At 39.9% G+C, this 18514-nt stretch overlaps 1 protein-coding gene across 3 annotated transcripts in view; it reads right to left on the bottom strand.

Annotated features, from left to right (window-relative positions):
- Window positions 1-18514, bottom strand: part of acad9 (acyl-CoA dehydrogenase family, member 9) — a 79490-nt gene that overhangs the window by 10500 nt on the left and 50476 nt on the right. For all 3 annotated transcript variants that reach the window (XM_069939819.1, XM_069939820.1, XM_069939818.1), the window contains one exon: window positions 831-959. In XM_069939819.1, the coding sequence (XP_069795920.1) occupies window positions 831-959 (129 nt within the window). The remainder of the gene's footprint in view (window positions 1-830; window positions 960-18514) is intronic.

The following is an 18514-nucleotide window of genomic DNA, read 5'->3' as shown; positions in this document are numbered from 1 at the left end:
GAGAGAGACCAAATAAGAGTCCATTCACAGTCACCAAGTGGCCATAGGTTCTCCAGTGCAGCCGCATCGACTCCTGTTCAAACCATTGGTAACCCGAGCTCAGAATCCATTCACTATTCCTAATTAACCCGCCAAATGCAAATGTTCCTCATTTTTTTTCCCCCAATAATTTCAGTAACATATGACTGGCTTATTCCTATTGCCCTTCTTGAATAAAGGTATCGCATTTCCTGTCTATCAGTTATATATGAAAAATATGGCAATTTGTGTATTAATACTTTAAAAAACAATGCTGTCTTTAAAACTTTACAAGTATAACCAGTGGTGCAGTTATTATTTATATCCTTGCATATGTAGTCTGAGTTGAATTCCGAAAAGCAATCTATGAAACGATTACCAGCCTGGGGTAATCACAGGCTTATTCTATCTCTGGCAAATTAGTCAAGAGGCCTGCAAGATAAACCGTCTTGAACAATCAGTGGTACTCTATAGTGGAGGGATCATGTGAAAGGGGATAACTGGAGAGATCATCTTGTACTAAGTAATCTTTTTGTACAAGAAACAAACTGCTGAATTACTGAAACCATTAAGATATGGTCTGCAGTATATATAAATATGCATTAAATTTACTTTCAATATCCAATGTTGGCCATTTATAACCCTTGCTACAATTAACTACAACCCTGTTTTTAATCACGCCTTGAAATACATACATTTTGAGATAAGCAATTTAAAAATTCAATCAGAAGTTCATTTGTAATAATCATACGTGTCACCATGAACTCTGGAGACAAGGCGTTTTCTGGATTTGAACCTACTCCTGCCCCTACCTCGTGGTCGTGATTGCGAAGACCAATGCTGATAGAGCGACTAGCTCTTGCGACAACTGCTGTCATGGCATAAAGATTAATAAGAACATCAGCCACTTTCTTCACCACCAGCTGTTCTTCCACTATTGTCTGTTGAGAGAAGTGCAGGTAATTCGATGATTAATTTTGAATTTGTTTGTTGTTGCAGCTTATGTCAGATCAAATATGCAAAGATTTCAAGTACACGGGTGAAATCCCTCCCATATTGACCATAATTGTACTTTCATTTTACAACTATTCTCCTTAAGTTGTACAATTCATTCTACAAGTATGCATTCAATAAAATTTTTATTTTGAAAAGTTAACCCACCTCTCTGAATTACTGTGATTTTAAATTATGTTTCATAATTCTTCTATTGATCTTTTCCAGTGAGCTATTTGATGCATTGATCTCCAAGTCATGTGCAATGGGAATCACTGGCCTGTTAGAGAAGGGCTGATGATGCATTTTTTTCAAGAGTGGCTCAGAGTGATTGGGGCTAGAATGGGGATCACGTCGAACGTGGGAGCTGCTTCGTAAAAACTAATCCTATTTTCAGAGTGGAAAATGATGACATTGCACAGAGTACTTACGGAACTGGGCAAAGGATTGTGGGGATAAGGCTGGAAAGGGGTACTGATGGTAGTGATCAGCCATGATCTGTAAAATGGCGGTGCTGGCTCGACGGGCCGAAGGGCCTACACCAGCTCCTATTGTCTATTATTGTCTATTGTGCTGGTGAGGGCAGGAATAGGGAGATAGGGGATCTGAATGTGTGGCTGAGGAGCTGGTGCGGGAAGCAGGGATTTAGATTCTTAGACCACTGGGGACCAGCATTCTGACAGGCAGGTTTGTCACTGCTACACGAATGCGTTTAAACTAAGTAGTGAGGGCTGGGGGAGGAGATGAACTGGAATGATAAGTTAAAGAATGATGGAGTTAAAGGGAAAGAGAAAATTAGAAAAGCTAAGAAAGACAACAGAATTAATGGGGCAGAAAGCTCAGGTTGGAGAGTATGGCCAAGGGCAATAGGAGAGGGGAATAATGGATTAAAAGTATATCTTCTTCTTCTTTGGCTTGGCTTCGCGGACGAAGATTTATGGAGGGGGTAAAAAGTCCACGTCAGCTGCAGGCTCGTTTGTGGCTGACCAGTCCGATGCGGGACAGGCAGACACGATTGCAGCGGTTGCAAGGGAAAATTGGTTGGTTGGGATTGGGTGTTGGGTTTTTCCTCCTTTGCCTTTTGTCAGTGAGGTGGGAATAATGGATTAAAAGTATATATGAATGCACGAAATATAAGAAATAAAGTGGGTGAGCTTGTTGGCAAGTATGAATTAAGAATAACAGAGACATGGATGCAAGAGGACCAGGGGATGAAAGTGAATATTCAAGGGCATGCATCCTATCAGAAGGACAGATAGGTGGGCAGTCTGTTGGTAAGGAATGAAATTCAGCCCCTTGCGAGGAGTGACGTAGAATCAGATGTAGAGTTAGTATGGATAGAAATGAAAAATTTTAAGAACAAAAAGACCCAAATGGGAGTTATCTACAGGTCCCCAAACAGTAGCCTGGATATAGGGTGCCAGTTGAGTCAAGAGTTAAAACTGGCATGTCACAAAGGTAATACTACGGTTGTTATGGGGGATTTCAACATGCAGGTACACTGGGAAAATCCCAAGAAAGGGAGTTTGTGGAGTGCCTCCGAGATAGAGGGAGAAGGCAATTCTGGATTTAGTGTCATGATATGAGCCAGATTTAATAAAGGAACTCAAGGTAAAGGAGCCATTAGGAGGTAGTGACCATAATATGATGTTTTAAGCTACAATTTGAGAGGGAGAAAGGAAAATCTGAAGTGTCAATATTATGGTTGGACAAAGGGGACCATGAAGCCATGAGGGAAGAGCTGGCCCAAGTTGACTGGAACGATATCCTCACAGGGATGACAGTGGAACAACAATGGCAGCTATTTCTGGGAATAATACAGGAGGCGCAGGATCAGTTCATTGCAAAGAGGAAGAAAGATTCTAAGGGGAGCAATGGGTGACTGTGGCTGCCAAGGGAAGTCAAGGACAGTATAAAAATAAAAGAGAAGTATAACAGCAGAGATGAGCGAGAAGCCAGAGGACTGAGAAATTTTTAAAGAGTGACGGGAAATAACTAAAAAGGCAATACAGGGAGAAAAGATGAGGTTCGAGGGTATGCCAGCCAAGAATATAAAGGATGATAGTAAAAGTTAGGTATGTGAAGAGGAAAAATTTTATTATGATCCAAGTTGGGCCCTTGAAGACAGAAACGGGTTGAAATTATTATGGAAAACAAGGAAATGGCAGATGAATTGAATACGTACTTTGGATCTGTCTTCACAAATAATCTCCCAGATGTAATAGTGAACAGAGGACCTAGAGTAATGGAGGAACTGAATGAAATTCACATTAGGCAGAAAATGGTGTTGGGTAGATTGATGGGACTGAAGGCTGATAAATTCCCAGTGCCTGATGGTCTGCATCCTTGGGTACTTTTAAGGAAGTGATTCTAGAAATCATGGACACATTGGTAATCATTTTCCAATGTTCTATAGATTCAGGATCAGTTCCTGCAGATTGGAGGGTAGCTAATGTTATCCCACTTTTTAAGAAAGGAGGGAGAGAGAAAACAGGGAATTATACTAGTTAGCCTGATATCAGTGGTGGGGAAGATGCTGGAGTTAATTATAAAAGATGAAATAGCAGCACATTTGGATTGCAGTAGCAGGATTGGACCAAGTCAGCATGAATTGACGAAGGGGAAATCATGCTTTGACTAATCTGAATTTTTCGAAGATGTAACTATGAAAATGGACAAGGGAAAGTCAGTCAATGTAGTACATCTGGACTTTCAGAAAGCCTTTATTAAGGTCCAACATAGGAGATTGGTGGGCAATATTAGAGCACATGGTATTGGGGATAGGGTACTGACATATTAGTTGGTAGACAGGAAACAAAGAGTAGGGATTAGAGTCCCTTTCAGAATGGCAGGCAATGACTAGAGGGATACTGCGAGGCTTGCAGCTATTTACAATATACATTAATGATTTAGATGAAGGGATTAAAAGTAATATTAGCAAATTTGCAGATGACGCAAAGCTGGGTGGAAGTGTAAAATATGAGGAGGATGTTATGAGAATGCAGGGTGACTTGGACCAGTTGGGTAAATGGATAGATGCATGGATATGCAGTTTAATGTGGATATATGTGAGGGTATCCACTTTGGTGGCAAGAACAGGAAGGCAGATTACTATCTGAATGGTGTCAAGTTAGGAAAAAATGCAAGTACAATGAGATCTCGGTGTCCTTGTTCATTAGTCACTGAAAGTAAGCAAGTAGGTACAGCAGACAGTGAAGAAAGCTAATGGCATGTTGGCCTTCATAACAAGGGGATTTGAGCAAAGAGGTCCTTCTGCAGTTGTACAGGGCTCTGGTGAGACCACATCTGAAGTATTGGTGCAGTTCTGGTCTCCAAATTTGAGGAAGGGCGTTCTTGGAGTTGAGAGAGTGCAGTGTAGGTTCACGAGGTTAATTCCCAGGACGTCGGGGATCTGATTGGATCATTTAAGATTATTAAGGGATTGGACATGCTAGAGGCAGGAAACATGTTCCTGATGTTGAAGAGTTCAGAACCAAAGATCACTGTTTAAGAATAAGGGGTAGGCCATTGAGAACAGAGTTGAGGAAAAACTTTTTCACCCAGAGAGTTGTGGATCTATGGAATGCTCTGTCTCGGAAGGTAGTGGAGGCCAATTCTCTGGATGCTTTCTTTTTTTTAAACTTTATTTATTCGTTCAAAAAACAAATAGTACATAACATATACAACAATTAACCCTAAACATGAACATTATTTTTTATATATAGAGAAAAAAAAAGAAAAAATTAAGCATACATATTAAGATCTAATCAATATAAATTGAAATGTAAATATTCTGAATATAACAACCACTTATTAATAAAAAACTATAATTATCACACGAAACATATGTAATTTTTTCCATTATTAAACAATATTTCATCTCATTATGCCATCTATTAATATCAATCATATTTGTATCTTTCCACGTACTAGCAATACATTTTCTCACTACAGATATACAAAAGCAAATTGAAACTTATCTAATCCCAAACCTTTCAAAGGTTGCAAACTACCCAATAAAAATACTGTTGGATCTAAAACTATTTTAATCTTATACAGATATTCTAAAAATGATTGAATTTTCTTCCAAAAAGATTGTATGACCAAACAGCATGAAAAAAAAGTTCCAACAGAATTACCACATCTAAAACACAAATTTGATTCATGAAAAGCATACTTTTTTAATTTTTCAGGTGTTAAGTATAATTGATGTAAAAAATTATAGTTAATCATTGCATAACATGCATTTATCAATCTAGTTACACTATCATAACAAATATCTAACCAATCATCCTCGGAAAAAATAAAACCAGTATCCGCTTCCCATTTACTTTTAGACCTATCCCAACCCTTTTTATCCATACCATCGTGTAATATTTGATACATAGATGAAATATAACCCTTCTCTGGTACCTTCATAAGAAAAATCTCAAATTTAGTAAAATCATATCTCTACCAAACGTACGTTTTACCAAAGATCGAATTTGATAATAGAGAAACAAAGAATTCTTATCAATACCAAAACTGTCTCTCGTCTGATTAAAAGAGAAAAATTTATCCTCTTTAAAACAATCTCCCAAATTTTTCACACCTTTAAGTCTCCAATGCAATAAACTTCGATTATGTATTGAAAAAGAAATAAGTTGATGATTATACAATGGAGTCAAAGCCGATAATTCACCCCTAGAGCCTATCATTTTATTTTTCTTAATCCATAACTTCATTAAATGTTTTAGTATAGGCACATTATATTGCTGTAACAAATTTATATTCCATCTAAACAAAAATTCAGAAATATTAGCCATCTCAATTTTGGCCCAACTAGGAGGCCGTTCCAAATCCATCAATGATCTAATAAATTTAAGTTGGGCTGCCTCATAATAATTTTGAAAATGTGGTAACTCATATTTCCAAGTTAATTTATTCAAAGCTACTCTCGAAAAACCCAGTCCCTCTTTAATTTCATACTTTCCTTCAGATTCAAATGTGTTTCTTGTAAAAAAGCCACATCAATTTTCAATTTCTTAATATACGCCAAAACTCGCTTACGCTTGATCGGACTGTTTAAACCTCGAACCTTAAAAGTAGCAAACCTCAACTTTGACATATCTACTATTGTTTCTAAATACCAATAATATCTTTATATGAAAACTCAAATCAACGTATATAGGCCCTCCAGTAGGAGAAAAAAAAAATCACAAATTAAAAGCAAACTAAAATGAAAATAAAAAAAATTTAAAAAATCCCCCCCCCCCCCAAAAAAACTACCAAAAGGTAGTAATCCCTAAACAAAAATTGGGTGTGGGTTACCCACCAGTGGCTGATGACTAGTGAAGAACTTAGAACAAATCTCTCCCTCCCCAGCCAAACAATGAATAACATCAAAATATCATAATAACAAGAAAAAGTAGAATAAGAATAAGAAAATTCTTCTATTCATCCAAGAGATTCCAATCTCGGAGATCCCATTTCAGAAAAAGTTGGACTCTTTCCATTCCTGTTTTTTCCATTTCTGCCATTTCTTCCGTTTCCAGAACAAGCAGATTTTTCTTGAGGGGACAATGGTGGACTACGTCTTTGTCCTCTTATATCTGGCAATGAATCAGCAAAAATCATTGCTTCACGATCATTCTCAAAAAACCGAAATTGATGGTCTCCATAAAACACCTTCAACACTGCCGGGTAGCGAAAAGTAGACTTATGACCTTTACGCCACAAAACTTCTTTAACTGGATTAAATTGACGTTGACGTTGAATGACCTCTTGACTCAAGTCAGGATTTAAAAAAACTCTGCTATTCTGAATCAATAACTGAGTTTGTCGTTGTCTCTCATTTTGCACTGCTAGTCGAAGTATTGCTTCTCTGTCCAAATAATTCAAACATCGAATTATTACCAGTCTCGATGTTTGACCAGATAAAGGTGTTCTTCTTAAAGCTCCATGAGCTCTTTCCAATACCAAGCCTCCAGAAAAAAATTCTTGCCCTAATACTTGTGGGATCCAGTCTTTAAAGAAATGAAGAGGATCTTGTCCCTCTATTCCTTCTGGCAAACCAACGATTTTCACATTATTCCTTCTGCTTTGATTCTCCAAGTAGTCTATTTTCCTCTCTAACTCCTTCTCACGTTCTCCCAATTCTATGACTGATTTTTCAACCTTCAACACTTTTTCTGTGTTAGAAACCACTTGTTGTATACAGTCCAAAAAAAGCAGTCTGAAATTTTTTAAATTCTTCATAAGATGCATCCACACGTGCTTTAACTGTATTCAATTCTGAACTTATCATTTGAACCATCTCATTCATTAAAGGCTGAATAACTGCATTTAGTTGCTTACACTGTAAATCAGAAAAGCTCAGCCCTGCTTTCTCTGACGTAGTAGCAGAACCAGGTAACTGCAGCTCCTGCTGCAACTCAACAAAAGGCATTTTAAAAGTTTTACTGCGGGTCTGGACTCCCAGCAACGGCACCCCGACTTCCTCAGGGGGTCGCCGCTGGTCTCCCCCCGCAGCTTGTTGATTTTTCGCAAAATCACTGAGGAAAACTATATCTTCAGGTTGAAATGTTTCCTGATGCATTTCAAACAATGGAGTCGTCTTCCTGCGTGCTCCCTCCGTTAAAATCAAAAGGCTTCCAGAATCGGGATCCACTTCTTGGGAACACGCACCTTCTTCCAGAGAACGGGTAATTCCAGCGCCATCCTTCACTTGGTGAGTAGTAGACGCTTTTTTTTCAGCTCCCACAGGCAGTCTTTGTGGTTTAGACACTGAAGAAATTAAACCTGAAACTGTATCAACCCAAATCTTCAGCACTTCTAAAATGTAACTTCTTCTGCACTTGAGGTTTAATCTTTTTACCATTAATGGCCATAATAGTTCCTCAATACTTTAAACTAAAATTTAAAAAGTTTAAACTTGAAAACAAAGAGTTAAAAAACAGGTACTTAAGTCTGGCCAGAGAGGTCGAGATTACACGTCTAGACGCTATGCCATCTTGCCACGCCCCGTCTCTGGATGCTTTCAAGAAAGAATTAGATAGAACTCTTAAAGATAGCAGAGTCAAGGAATATGGGGAGAAGCCATAATCAGAGTGAATGGCAGAGCTGGCTCAAAGGGCTGAATGGCCTACTCCTGCACCTGCTGTCTATTGACAAGGAGATAAATGTGGGATAGACATGCTTACAAGATATTTATTTTACCTCATCTTGAGTATATGCCTTCAAAAAAACAATAGAGTCCTAAATTTTATGAAGAGGTTTTTTTAAAAAAAATGAAAGGCATGATGTTGCGAATCTGTGTAACACTTTCATAAAATCACGTTAGTTTGCACTGCTCAGAATATTTCAGCAAGAATGCGGAGGGAACGAAGTTGGCACGGTGCAGGTTATTAGGATTCAACTATGTTGATGTAAGTGGAGCCATATAGGCTGGGCAAGGACATGAGATTTCCTTCCTTGGCTTAATGAACCCCCAAGGCTTTAATGACAATTTTACATAATTAAGCTTTATGTACAGCCCAGTATGAGCCCTTCAGCCCGTTGTTGTGCCAACCTATATAAATCTTTATAAGGGACCGTGCGAAAGTGCTAGCAATAAATAGCAATAGCGGACAATTTTTAAACAGGGTGGGAAAGTTGGTAGCGCTATCACTTACCATTTATAAATAACTTGGGGAAAAAGCGATGGCAGACTTCCCAGAATGCCATGCGGCAGAGAAAGGGCTATATGCCCGGCTGCATGTAAGGAGTATTCATAGAGGGGTTTCTCTCCTGCACAACATTCTGGGAAGTCAGGTCCGCCATTGCCTTTTTCCCTACGCTGTTTAAAAATTGTCCACTATTGCTATTTATTTCCTCTCTCCCACTGTGACTTTCCCAGGGCAAAATTTATACCTTCATTTTAATCTTTTCTTCCTTCACGTACCTGCACTCACACAAAAACTTGGGTATTTAATCCCACAATGCAAGACCCATTTCACACTTGCCTGTTTGCAACGCTAACGTCTGCAGACACCTGGGATTGTGCTAGGGGTGGAGGTCGTCAATTCCTGGCAAAAAGCTGATTTTGCTTTCATACTTGGCACTTTAAATGCCACATATCAATTCTGTCATTTCAATTCTCTTATAGAAATGCTTTCAAGTTCCCAGCATTCATTATTTAAAATATATGCCTTAAATTCTAACTGGCTCTCCCAGGTCACCAGGATCTTATGATCTCTGGATAATACATTCTGAAATAAATTCAGCCGCAACCAGTGGTGTAGCAATTGCACTGATACTTTATACATTTCTTATTTTTATAAGCATGACCTCTGCTCATCGAACTACAACTGCATTTTAGTTATAATATTTTGAATACAAAAGCTTTTTGTACAGCTTGCACACTAGGGATTTCGTGCAGTTGGATAATCATGTTGAGGAACTTTGGGGGACATCCGATGCGCTCTAGTATTTGCCAAAGCCCTTTCCTGCTCACGGTGTCGAAGGCTTTGGTGAGGTCAACAAAGGTGATGTAGAGTCCTTTGTTTTGTTCTCTGCACTTTTCTTGGAGCTGTCTGAGGGCAAAGACCATGTCAGTGGTTCCTCTGTTTGCGCGAAAGCCGCACTGTGATTCTGGGAGAATATTCTCGGCGACACTAGGTATTATTCTATTTAGTAGAATCCTAGCGAAGATTTTGCCTGCAATGGAGAGCAACGTGATTCCCCCAAAGTTCCTCAACATGATTATCCTACTGCACGAAAACCAACAAGGTCGGGTCAGATACAGCAATGAGCTCTCTGAACCCTTCTCCATTAACAATGGCGTGAAGCAAGGCTGTGTTCTCGCACCAACCCTCTTTTCAATCTTCTTCAGCATGATGCTGAACCAAGCCATGAAAGACCCCAACAATGAAGACGCTGTTTACATCCGGTACCGCACGGATGGCAGTCTCTTCAATCTGAGGCGCCTGCAAGCTCACACCAAGACACAAGAGAAACTTGTCCGTGAACTACTCTTTGCAGATGATGCCGCTTTAGTTGCCCATTCAGAGCCAGCTCTTCAGCGCTTGATGTCCTGCTTTGCGGAAACTGCCAAAATGTTTGGCTTGGAAGTCAGCCTGAAGAAAACTGAGGTCCTCCATCAGCCAGCTCCCCACCATGACTACCAGCCCCCCCACATCTCCATCGGGCACACAAAACTCAAAACGGTCAACCAGTTTACCTATCTCGGCTGCACCATTTCATCAGATGCAAGAATCGACAATGAGATAGACAACAGACTCGCCAAGGCAAATAGCGCCTTTGGAAGACTACACAAAAGAGTCTGGAAAAACAACCAACTGAAAAACCTCACAAAGATAAGCGTATACAGAGCCGTTGTCATACCCACACTCCTGTTCGGCTCCGAATCATGGGTCCTCTACCGGCACCACCTACGGCTCCTAGAACGCTTCCACCAGCGTTGTCTCCGCTCCATCCTCAACATCCATTGGAGCGCTTACACCCCTAACGTCGAAGTACTCGATGGCAGAGGTCGACAGCATCGAGTCCACGCTGCTGAAGATCCAGCTGCGCTGGATGGGTCACGTCTCCAGAATGGAGGACCATCGCCTTCCCAAGATCGTGTTATATGACGAGCTCTCCACTGGCCACAGTGACAGAGGTGCACCAAAGAAAAGGTACAAGGACTGCCTAAAGAAATCTCTTGGTGCCTGCCACATTGACCACCGCCAGTGGGCTGATAACGCCTCAAACCGTGCATCTTGGCGCCTCACAGTTTGGTGGGCAGCAACCTCCTTTGAAGAAGACCGCAGAGCCCACCTCACTGACAAAAGGCAAAGGAGGAAAAACCCAACACCCAACCCCAACCAACCAATTTTCCCTTGCAACCGCTGCAATCGTGTCTGCCTGTCCCGCATCGGACTTGTCAGCCACAAACGAGCCTGCAGCTGACGTGGACTTTTTACCCCCTCCATAAATCTTCGTCCGCAAAGCCAAGCCAAAGAAAGACACTAGGGATACAAGTTTGTGACTGGCAAGATTTTTCAGACCCTTTCAAATGTGTGAATGTGAATGATAAATAAAACATTTCTGGGAATCTTTTGAAGGAGAGCTGTTAAGGGTGATAACTGTTACCTATAAACAGGTTTGTCATCCAGAAAAACAGGCCCTCAATATGTAAAAGAAGTTTATTTAACATAAATACCTAGTACAGCAAGAAGGGTTCTTCTGCGAACAGACCAACAGGCAATCTCTAACATTCATATAGCTGTGTAAAGAGCAAAATTTATAGGATTACAATGGAAAGGAAGAAAATTTACGAGATAAATATTTATACTACTGAAAGCATAGTGCAGGGTGAGCAGAGAAGAAAGGTTGCGTGTTATAAGAGAGGATCTGCTAGCACAGGTGAGGAGCACTGATTTTTCTACATATTTCTCATACTTCCATACGTCGAAGGGAGCCACCAATCTCATTCCCCATTTTATTTCAACCTATCATGCCCATTAATACCCATCCTGATTGTCCTATATTAGGTACAATTTACTACGGCCTGGCAACCTAACAAACCAGCACGTTTGGGATCTAGGAGCAAACTACTCCACTCAGAGAAACACACATGGTCATAAGGAAAACCTGCAAGCATCAGAGATAGAAATAAACCTGTGATTCCTGAGCTGTGATGTAGCTCCCACCTACCACCGGATTCTTCGAGGAATGACAGTCACATGACGTACATTATTAGTTCTCCTGATATTTAGGGATAATGCCAGAATAATAACAGCCACTCTCGCAACTGTTTTAAAGCTGAGGGGTACGTCTTGTCAAGACAGTTCTGAAGCTTGGTAACGAGGTGATATTTTAAAGTGAAGGTATTTGAAAATTTTTGTTTTAGTTCACCATGACTACTTCATTGGAAAATCGTACTTTTATCACATTAGTGGGACCTAGCCGAAATGGAAATCTGCTAGCATTTACCCAATGCACATCATTGGGTAAATGCCCAGAACCATACTTTTAAAGGGAGAGAGCTAAACTGCTGCATGCTCTCTTATGCATAACCATATTGGTAAAAATATTTGAGATGCTAGCATATGGCTTATTGAATTCCTACAAGGAAGATTTGAAAATTGTTGAAGGCAGCAACAATCTTTTAGAGTGATTAAATATTTGACTCTGGCCCAAGATCACAAGCTTGGGCTACTTTCTCCACACTTTTCACCCGATCCTGAACCAATTGCTCAGTCCCAAAAGGTACACTCAAAATTATTCTCAATGATAACTTTTTAGGAATAGCAATCTTTCAACCAACAAGAGGATGATCTATTTGTCTGTTTTATATGTTGGGGCATGGATAAATACTGAGCAGACTAACAGGAAAACTGATTTTTAGCAAATGGCAAAAAGCAATCTGATCGATAGATCCATGGTACTGTGACAGAGTATATAGATATGTTTTTGGGAGATAAATTGGGAAAGGTTTGTTAGTAGGTTACATATAAAAACTTTAAAACAGATCTTATTTAAAAAACTGGAGCTCTGTCCCATGCTAGACATATCGGCTCCACAGCTTTTTCCCCCAAGAGACTTCACTAATGGTTTGTTGCTTACAAAAGATAACAGATGAAAGAACTTGCCAGAGCCGCAGATTCTCTACAGTGGAACTTGCTGTTCTCAGATGGTCATGTGGTTTTGGAAACAAAGAGAGTCAAACAGGCTTTCTCTCAGAGAGAGAGAGAGAGAGAGACACACACACACACACACACAATTCTGCAGTGTTACAACCAGCAGAAGCAACTGGGATTGGAACAGGACAAGCTGGCAAGCTTGTGGAAAGCCCCATTTGGAAGATGGGTTGTGACTGCTTAGTTCAGCCTGGTCAAAGCCCTTGTGGTTCATGCAAGAGGAGAGGACTGGCTGTCTAATGTTTCACTTGGAATAAAAGAAACAAAAAGGAACTCGGTGGTGTCCTGAAAGAAAGAGATTATCATCTGGAGAACTCTGAAGGGGCAAGTTTTGTCAGCAAGACACTGGAGTGGTTGATTAAGAAGTATATCAGTTGTGGATGTCCTGGAACCAACATATCTCTCTCTGAAAACTGACAAAAACCTTCCTGAACCATTTACCTTTCAAGCACCAGAGCCCGGTGAACTTTATAAATGTTAAATTCTGTGCACAGTGTAAGAATTGCCTACAACCACTGAACTTGGAGGAATTGGAATGTGAACCAAAGAACTTTTCTGAACTTACACACAAGTGCACTTAGAATTAGAAGGGGGTTAAGTTAGGTTAGTTAAGTTAACGTCTGATTCTGTTTTCATGTTTAAAGACAATTAAAAGCACAACTTTTGTTTGAGTAACCATTTGTTTTGGTGAATATCTATTGCTGCTGGGTTTTGGGTTCTCTGGGCTCGTAACAGTACGGACAGTGAGGACCTTAATCTCTCATCTGAAGGATAGTGCCTTTCAACAGTTTACTGCTTGGTACTGCAGCAAAGTGAGAAGGTAATATGAAAAAATTGAAACAGGAATTGACCTCACACTCCCTGACACTGATTCAGCATTCAATAAAAATGATGTCTGAAATTCCATAATTCAAGCCAAATTCCATACGTACGGTATATCTTAATTTCTTGTGTCCAGAATTCTATTGAATCCACTCTTGAACATACTCAACAACAGATAATTGAACTGCTGCAATCCTCTGGTGAAGGCCTTTATTCTGTTTTAATAAAACAGTTGTGAACGACTGAATGGATTTTTGGGCTATTTAATACATAGTCTTTACCAGTTGTGGTTAGCAGATGTCCTTTCCTGAAGGGTATTAGTGATCAAGATGGGTTGTAATGAAAAACCAGTGCAGTAGTTTAATCACTGGTGGCTGACACTATACTTCAATGTATTAGTACTTTATCAAACTGGTGTTTGCAACAAAATTTCCCTTTTGAAGATGGTTTAATATGCCACCTCATTTTTCATATTCCTGATTTATTTCCATCTTTGAGCCCAATTGCTGTTCATCTGTTTGGGGCAGGGGGATTCCTACTAGGTTCCTCTTGGTACTTAATTTCTAATTGACTTATTTCAACCAACTTCTGTTTCATTTCCCTGCTCTTGATAGTCCCTTTCCAGGTTCTGACCTACAATTGGTCTCAATTGAAATCTACTGTATAACTTATAAACTGAACTAATATTACAAAAAAAATATTTAAAACATTGTTGAATAATGCTGAAGGAAGCTAGAGCTGCATGGCAATGTGAACACTATCTGTTTGTGAGTTCATTCTTAGCAGGCAAATGCCTCGTAAATATTCACTTTCTGTAACTCCACTGTAAAAAATTAATTTTGTGATTATTTGCAAAGCAAAAAAACTCACTCTATAAACTATCATTTATTTTAAACCTTTAATTGTGTATGCTGTATTTACAGAACCTCATTTGTGTAAGCACCTCTTATGACTTCTTACATACATTCAGATTTACATGTTAAAAATGACTCCACTGTCCAGTGTCTGAAATGGCAATTGCAAAGTAAATCTGTAATGTAGGTTGTGACAAGCATTACATGTTCCAGATAATTAGCAATTGCTTTCCTTGAGCAATTTCCTTACTCAGTAACTAAACAATATTTTATTTTCTAATTAAAAAATTGAAAAATTATTTTCTATACCATAATTTATTATATTTTTATATGATAAAATCATAATCGTCCTAAAAGACAGACGTTGATTTACGTAGCGTGGAGTTTGGCCCTTCAATCCAACTTCCGTCCAGTTGTCTTTACTCAAATGCAGGACCATTCTCCTTTAATATTTTCCCATCATGTAACGGTCCAAACAATGTAACTGCAACTGCCTCTGCATTTCCTCTTGCAGCTCATTCTATGTACTCATGATCCTCTGTTTGGAAAAAGCTGACCTCTCACCATAGGTCTAGGCCCCTTCAGCTTTACTCTCCTCTACCCTGGGAAAAATACTTCAGGCACTCACTTCGTGATTTTATATCTATCTCTACAATGTCATCCCTCAGCCTCCTCAATTCCTGGGAAAAAAAGTTCCAGCTCATCCAGCCTCTCCATATAACTCACACCAACCAGTCCTGGTAATTATTGTCATGAATCTTTTCAATACTTTCCAGCATTTTGACATCCTTCCAAAATTTAGACAAACTGTTAAAGTTTTTATTTCTATGCTATCCAGATATGACAGTTATAAGAAAAGTACCACTGATTTTGTCTTTATTAAAAACACCAGTCCCTAGTTTTGAAATTGGGGCCAGAGAGTCACATGTTTACTGGGCATAAGCACATCCCTACCAGATAATTAAAACTAATTATCTCATCCTTCAAAGTCATCTGAATTAATTACTTCAGCCATTTCCTGGGTAAACAGCTCGTAAACAGGCTTACAGAATCCATGATGCCTTTTAACACAGTAGCGCTAGCTGACTTTGCCGGATGAGTCAACGACCTGTCAACGAGCAACCCATTCATAAATGGCTTCACGCGCAAATGCAGCTGATTGAACCTTACAACCTGTCAGTCGCGATTTGAGTTAACAATGGCCATAGGCCACACACAGCAACAATGACGCACCAGCTAAGTTTCGATCTAATATTGTGCCAGCCTAGAAGTTTCTCTCCACATTGTTAAACCTGATGGCTTAATATTATTGTGAGACCAACCATTTACATGTGATAAATTAAAGATTAAAAAAACTTAGGCATATAGAACACGGATGTTACTGTGCATTGGAAGCAATCTTTCCAGACCTGCCAATTTCCTATGCAACAGATGAAATCTTTTAATTATGACTTGTATATGCGAATAACTGCTTGATGTCAACCATATCCCTGACTTTAGAAAAGAGCAATGCAAAATGTAAAACATAAGCTTGTAATAAGTTCAAGGAGCTGCCTCTCAGATTTGTATGCAAGAAAATGCCATAAATACTGTACAGGTACACAATCCTTTATCCGGAACCCTTGGGGGACAGTGTGTTCAGAATTTCGGATTTTTCCAGATTTTGGAAAGCCAGATTTAAACCCAGCCAAATTGTTCAGCCATCTCCCCCCCACCTCCCCCACCCGACTCACACTGCCGAAATCTCACCCGCCCGACTCGTGTTGCCATCACTTTCCCTTCTTGCTGGATTTTGGAGCTTTCCGGATTTTAGATAAAGGATTGTGTACCTGTACTGTTTCACTTGAATCTTTGAATAAGGTGACCTTGTCTACCTGACCATAATACCCGCTAGCATAATTGTAATAAAGGTTTTTATTGCTCTATGGTTCTTTTGCTTGTCTTTCTATCTTGACAGCAGGGTTGACCTATTACATTTCAGGATGCAAATAATGCAGTGCTGCTATTGGGGTTGCACTGGCATGGACCTGTCAGGAGCAGGGAAGCAGAGATGTGTCTTTCAATGCACCTCTAGGTAGTCCTTCTGCCCAGCAGTCACACGTGACAGCCCTGTACAGGTTTAAACTACCTGTAGAACAGGTCCAATAGCATGTTTTCTTACATCAGGAGCCCAGAGATCCATACACAAGATGGCCACACATGTTCAGCAGCCCAGACCTAAAGTCAGTGGCACAAGCCACCAGAGTGGGAGAACACCCCATCGTCCGCCATAGAGAAGCAGCCTAGGAGAAGTCCCCACAGGATAGGGGTCCACACCAGTGAACTAGGCTCTCGTGCAGAGCTATCACAGCCTGAAGGCTTCAAACCAGGCTGCAAGGTTTTGGAGCCAGATGTCAGGACCAGGATTTATGAGCATGCCAATAAAGTTCATGGGTCTCAAAGGGTCTTGGGAACTGACAGCTTCACAGTAGCATGGTGGGTTTGGAACTAGGGAGAAAGGAGAATGACTTGGATGCCTTGAGCTCTGATTCACAGTTGGAATGGACAGAGGCCGTGTGCTATGCAGGTTACGGGAGTGCATGTGGTAGCAGCATTGGAAGAGGCGGTGGGATTCATGGGCACTCAATGTCTCTGACTGGATTTACCTTACTTCTCTTTCTTGTCTTGATGGGGCCCTGGACTTGAGATACTTTATCTAAACAACTAAGTAATTTGACCCTCCAAGTGTAATCTTACCAACAGTTATAACATGATGTCTGACCTTCTGTGCCTGCCCTGATCAATGAAGTCCAGCATTCCAGATGCATTCTTCACCAATCTATCTACCCAGGCTGCCACTTCAGGAAACTTCTTCACTGTCCACTACTCTCCAATTTTGGTGTCAAGTGCAAACTAACTCACAATGTTATCTACATTAACAACAATCTTGCACTCAACATTAGCAGAACTAAGGAACTGACTGTGGACTTCAGGAAGTGGACACCGGGAGAACACAAACCAGTCCTCATCGAGAGGTCAGCAGTGGAGAGGGTAAATAACAAAATTTCTGGGTATCAACACCTCTGAAGATCTAGTCTGGGGCCATCATGTTGATTCAATCATGAAGAAGGCTCTTCAGTGGCTATTTTGTTTGAGATTTGATACATCATCAAAGACTTGCAAATTTCTACAGGTGTACCGTTGATAGCATTCTGACTGGTTGCATCACTTTTTGGTATGGAGGTGCCAATGCACAGGACAGAAAAAGGCTACAGAGGGTTGTGAATCAGCCAGCGCCATCATGGGCATTAGTCTCCACTACATTAATGATATCTTTAAGAGGTAGTGTCTCTAGAAAGCACCCTCCATCATCAAGGACCCTCACCACCTACCCCATGCCCTCTTCTCACTGCTACCATCAGGAAGGAAGTAAAGGTGCCTGAAGACGAATACCTGTTTACAAAACTAGCTTCTTCCCCTCCACTATCAGATTTCAGATGTATTATCAGAATACATACATGACATCACATTTACCATACACACATTTTTTAGATATCTACAGATTTGAAATCTCCTGAATACGGTAATGGCTAATTATCTAACAGTACAACAACCAGATTTACTTGACCCTTTGTTCTGGTTAAACCCCTTTCAGAAGGGTTTAATTGGTCCTATTTTTACTCTTATATTAAATTTGAGATCAGTCCCCGTGGATAAGATTTGACAAACATGGGAATTGTAACTTTAACTTAACATTGTCTCCTGAAACATGGGGAAATAGACTAATTAATACTTCTTCACTTTGTGCACATCATTCTTTAGTACAGTTCAAAATAGATCTTAGAGCTTATATGTCTAAAGATAAACTAGCTCGTATATTTCCTAATACGAGCTCTACTTGTGATAGATGCAACACTGAGGTGGCTTCATTGACTTGTATGTTTTGGTCCTGTCCCATGTTAGAAAAATTTTGCAAAGATTTTTTAAACTAGATCAATGATACTGGTTATTTAATTACAACCAAACCCTTAACTGCTCGTTTTGGAATCACAGATGTAGGTTGTTTACCTACTTCTGCTTATCGAGTTGTAGCTTTTTCTACACCATTAGTTCAAGGAGCCATTTTACTTCAATGGAAAGACTCTGATTCTCCTACATTATTTCAATGGGTTTCTCATGTTATGT

This window comes from Narcine bancroftii, chromosome 5, assembly GCF_036971445.1.
Source record: "Narcine bancroftii isolate sNarBan1 chromosome 5, sNarBan1.hap1, whole genome shotgun sequence".
In the NCBI taxonomy this organism is placed as follows: domain Eukaryota; kingdom Metazoa; phylum Chordata; class Chondrichthyes; order Torpediniformes; family Narcinidae; genus Narcine; species Narcine bancroftii.
The sequence above is the reverse complement of the archived record's forward strand: the minus strand, read 5'-3'. Positions and strand labels throughout refer to the sequence as shown.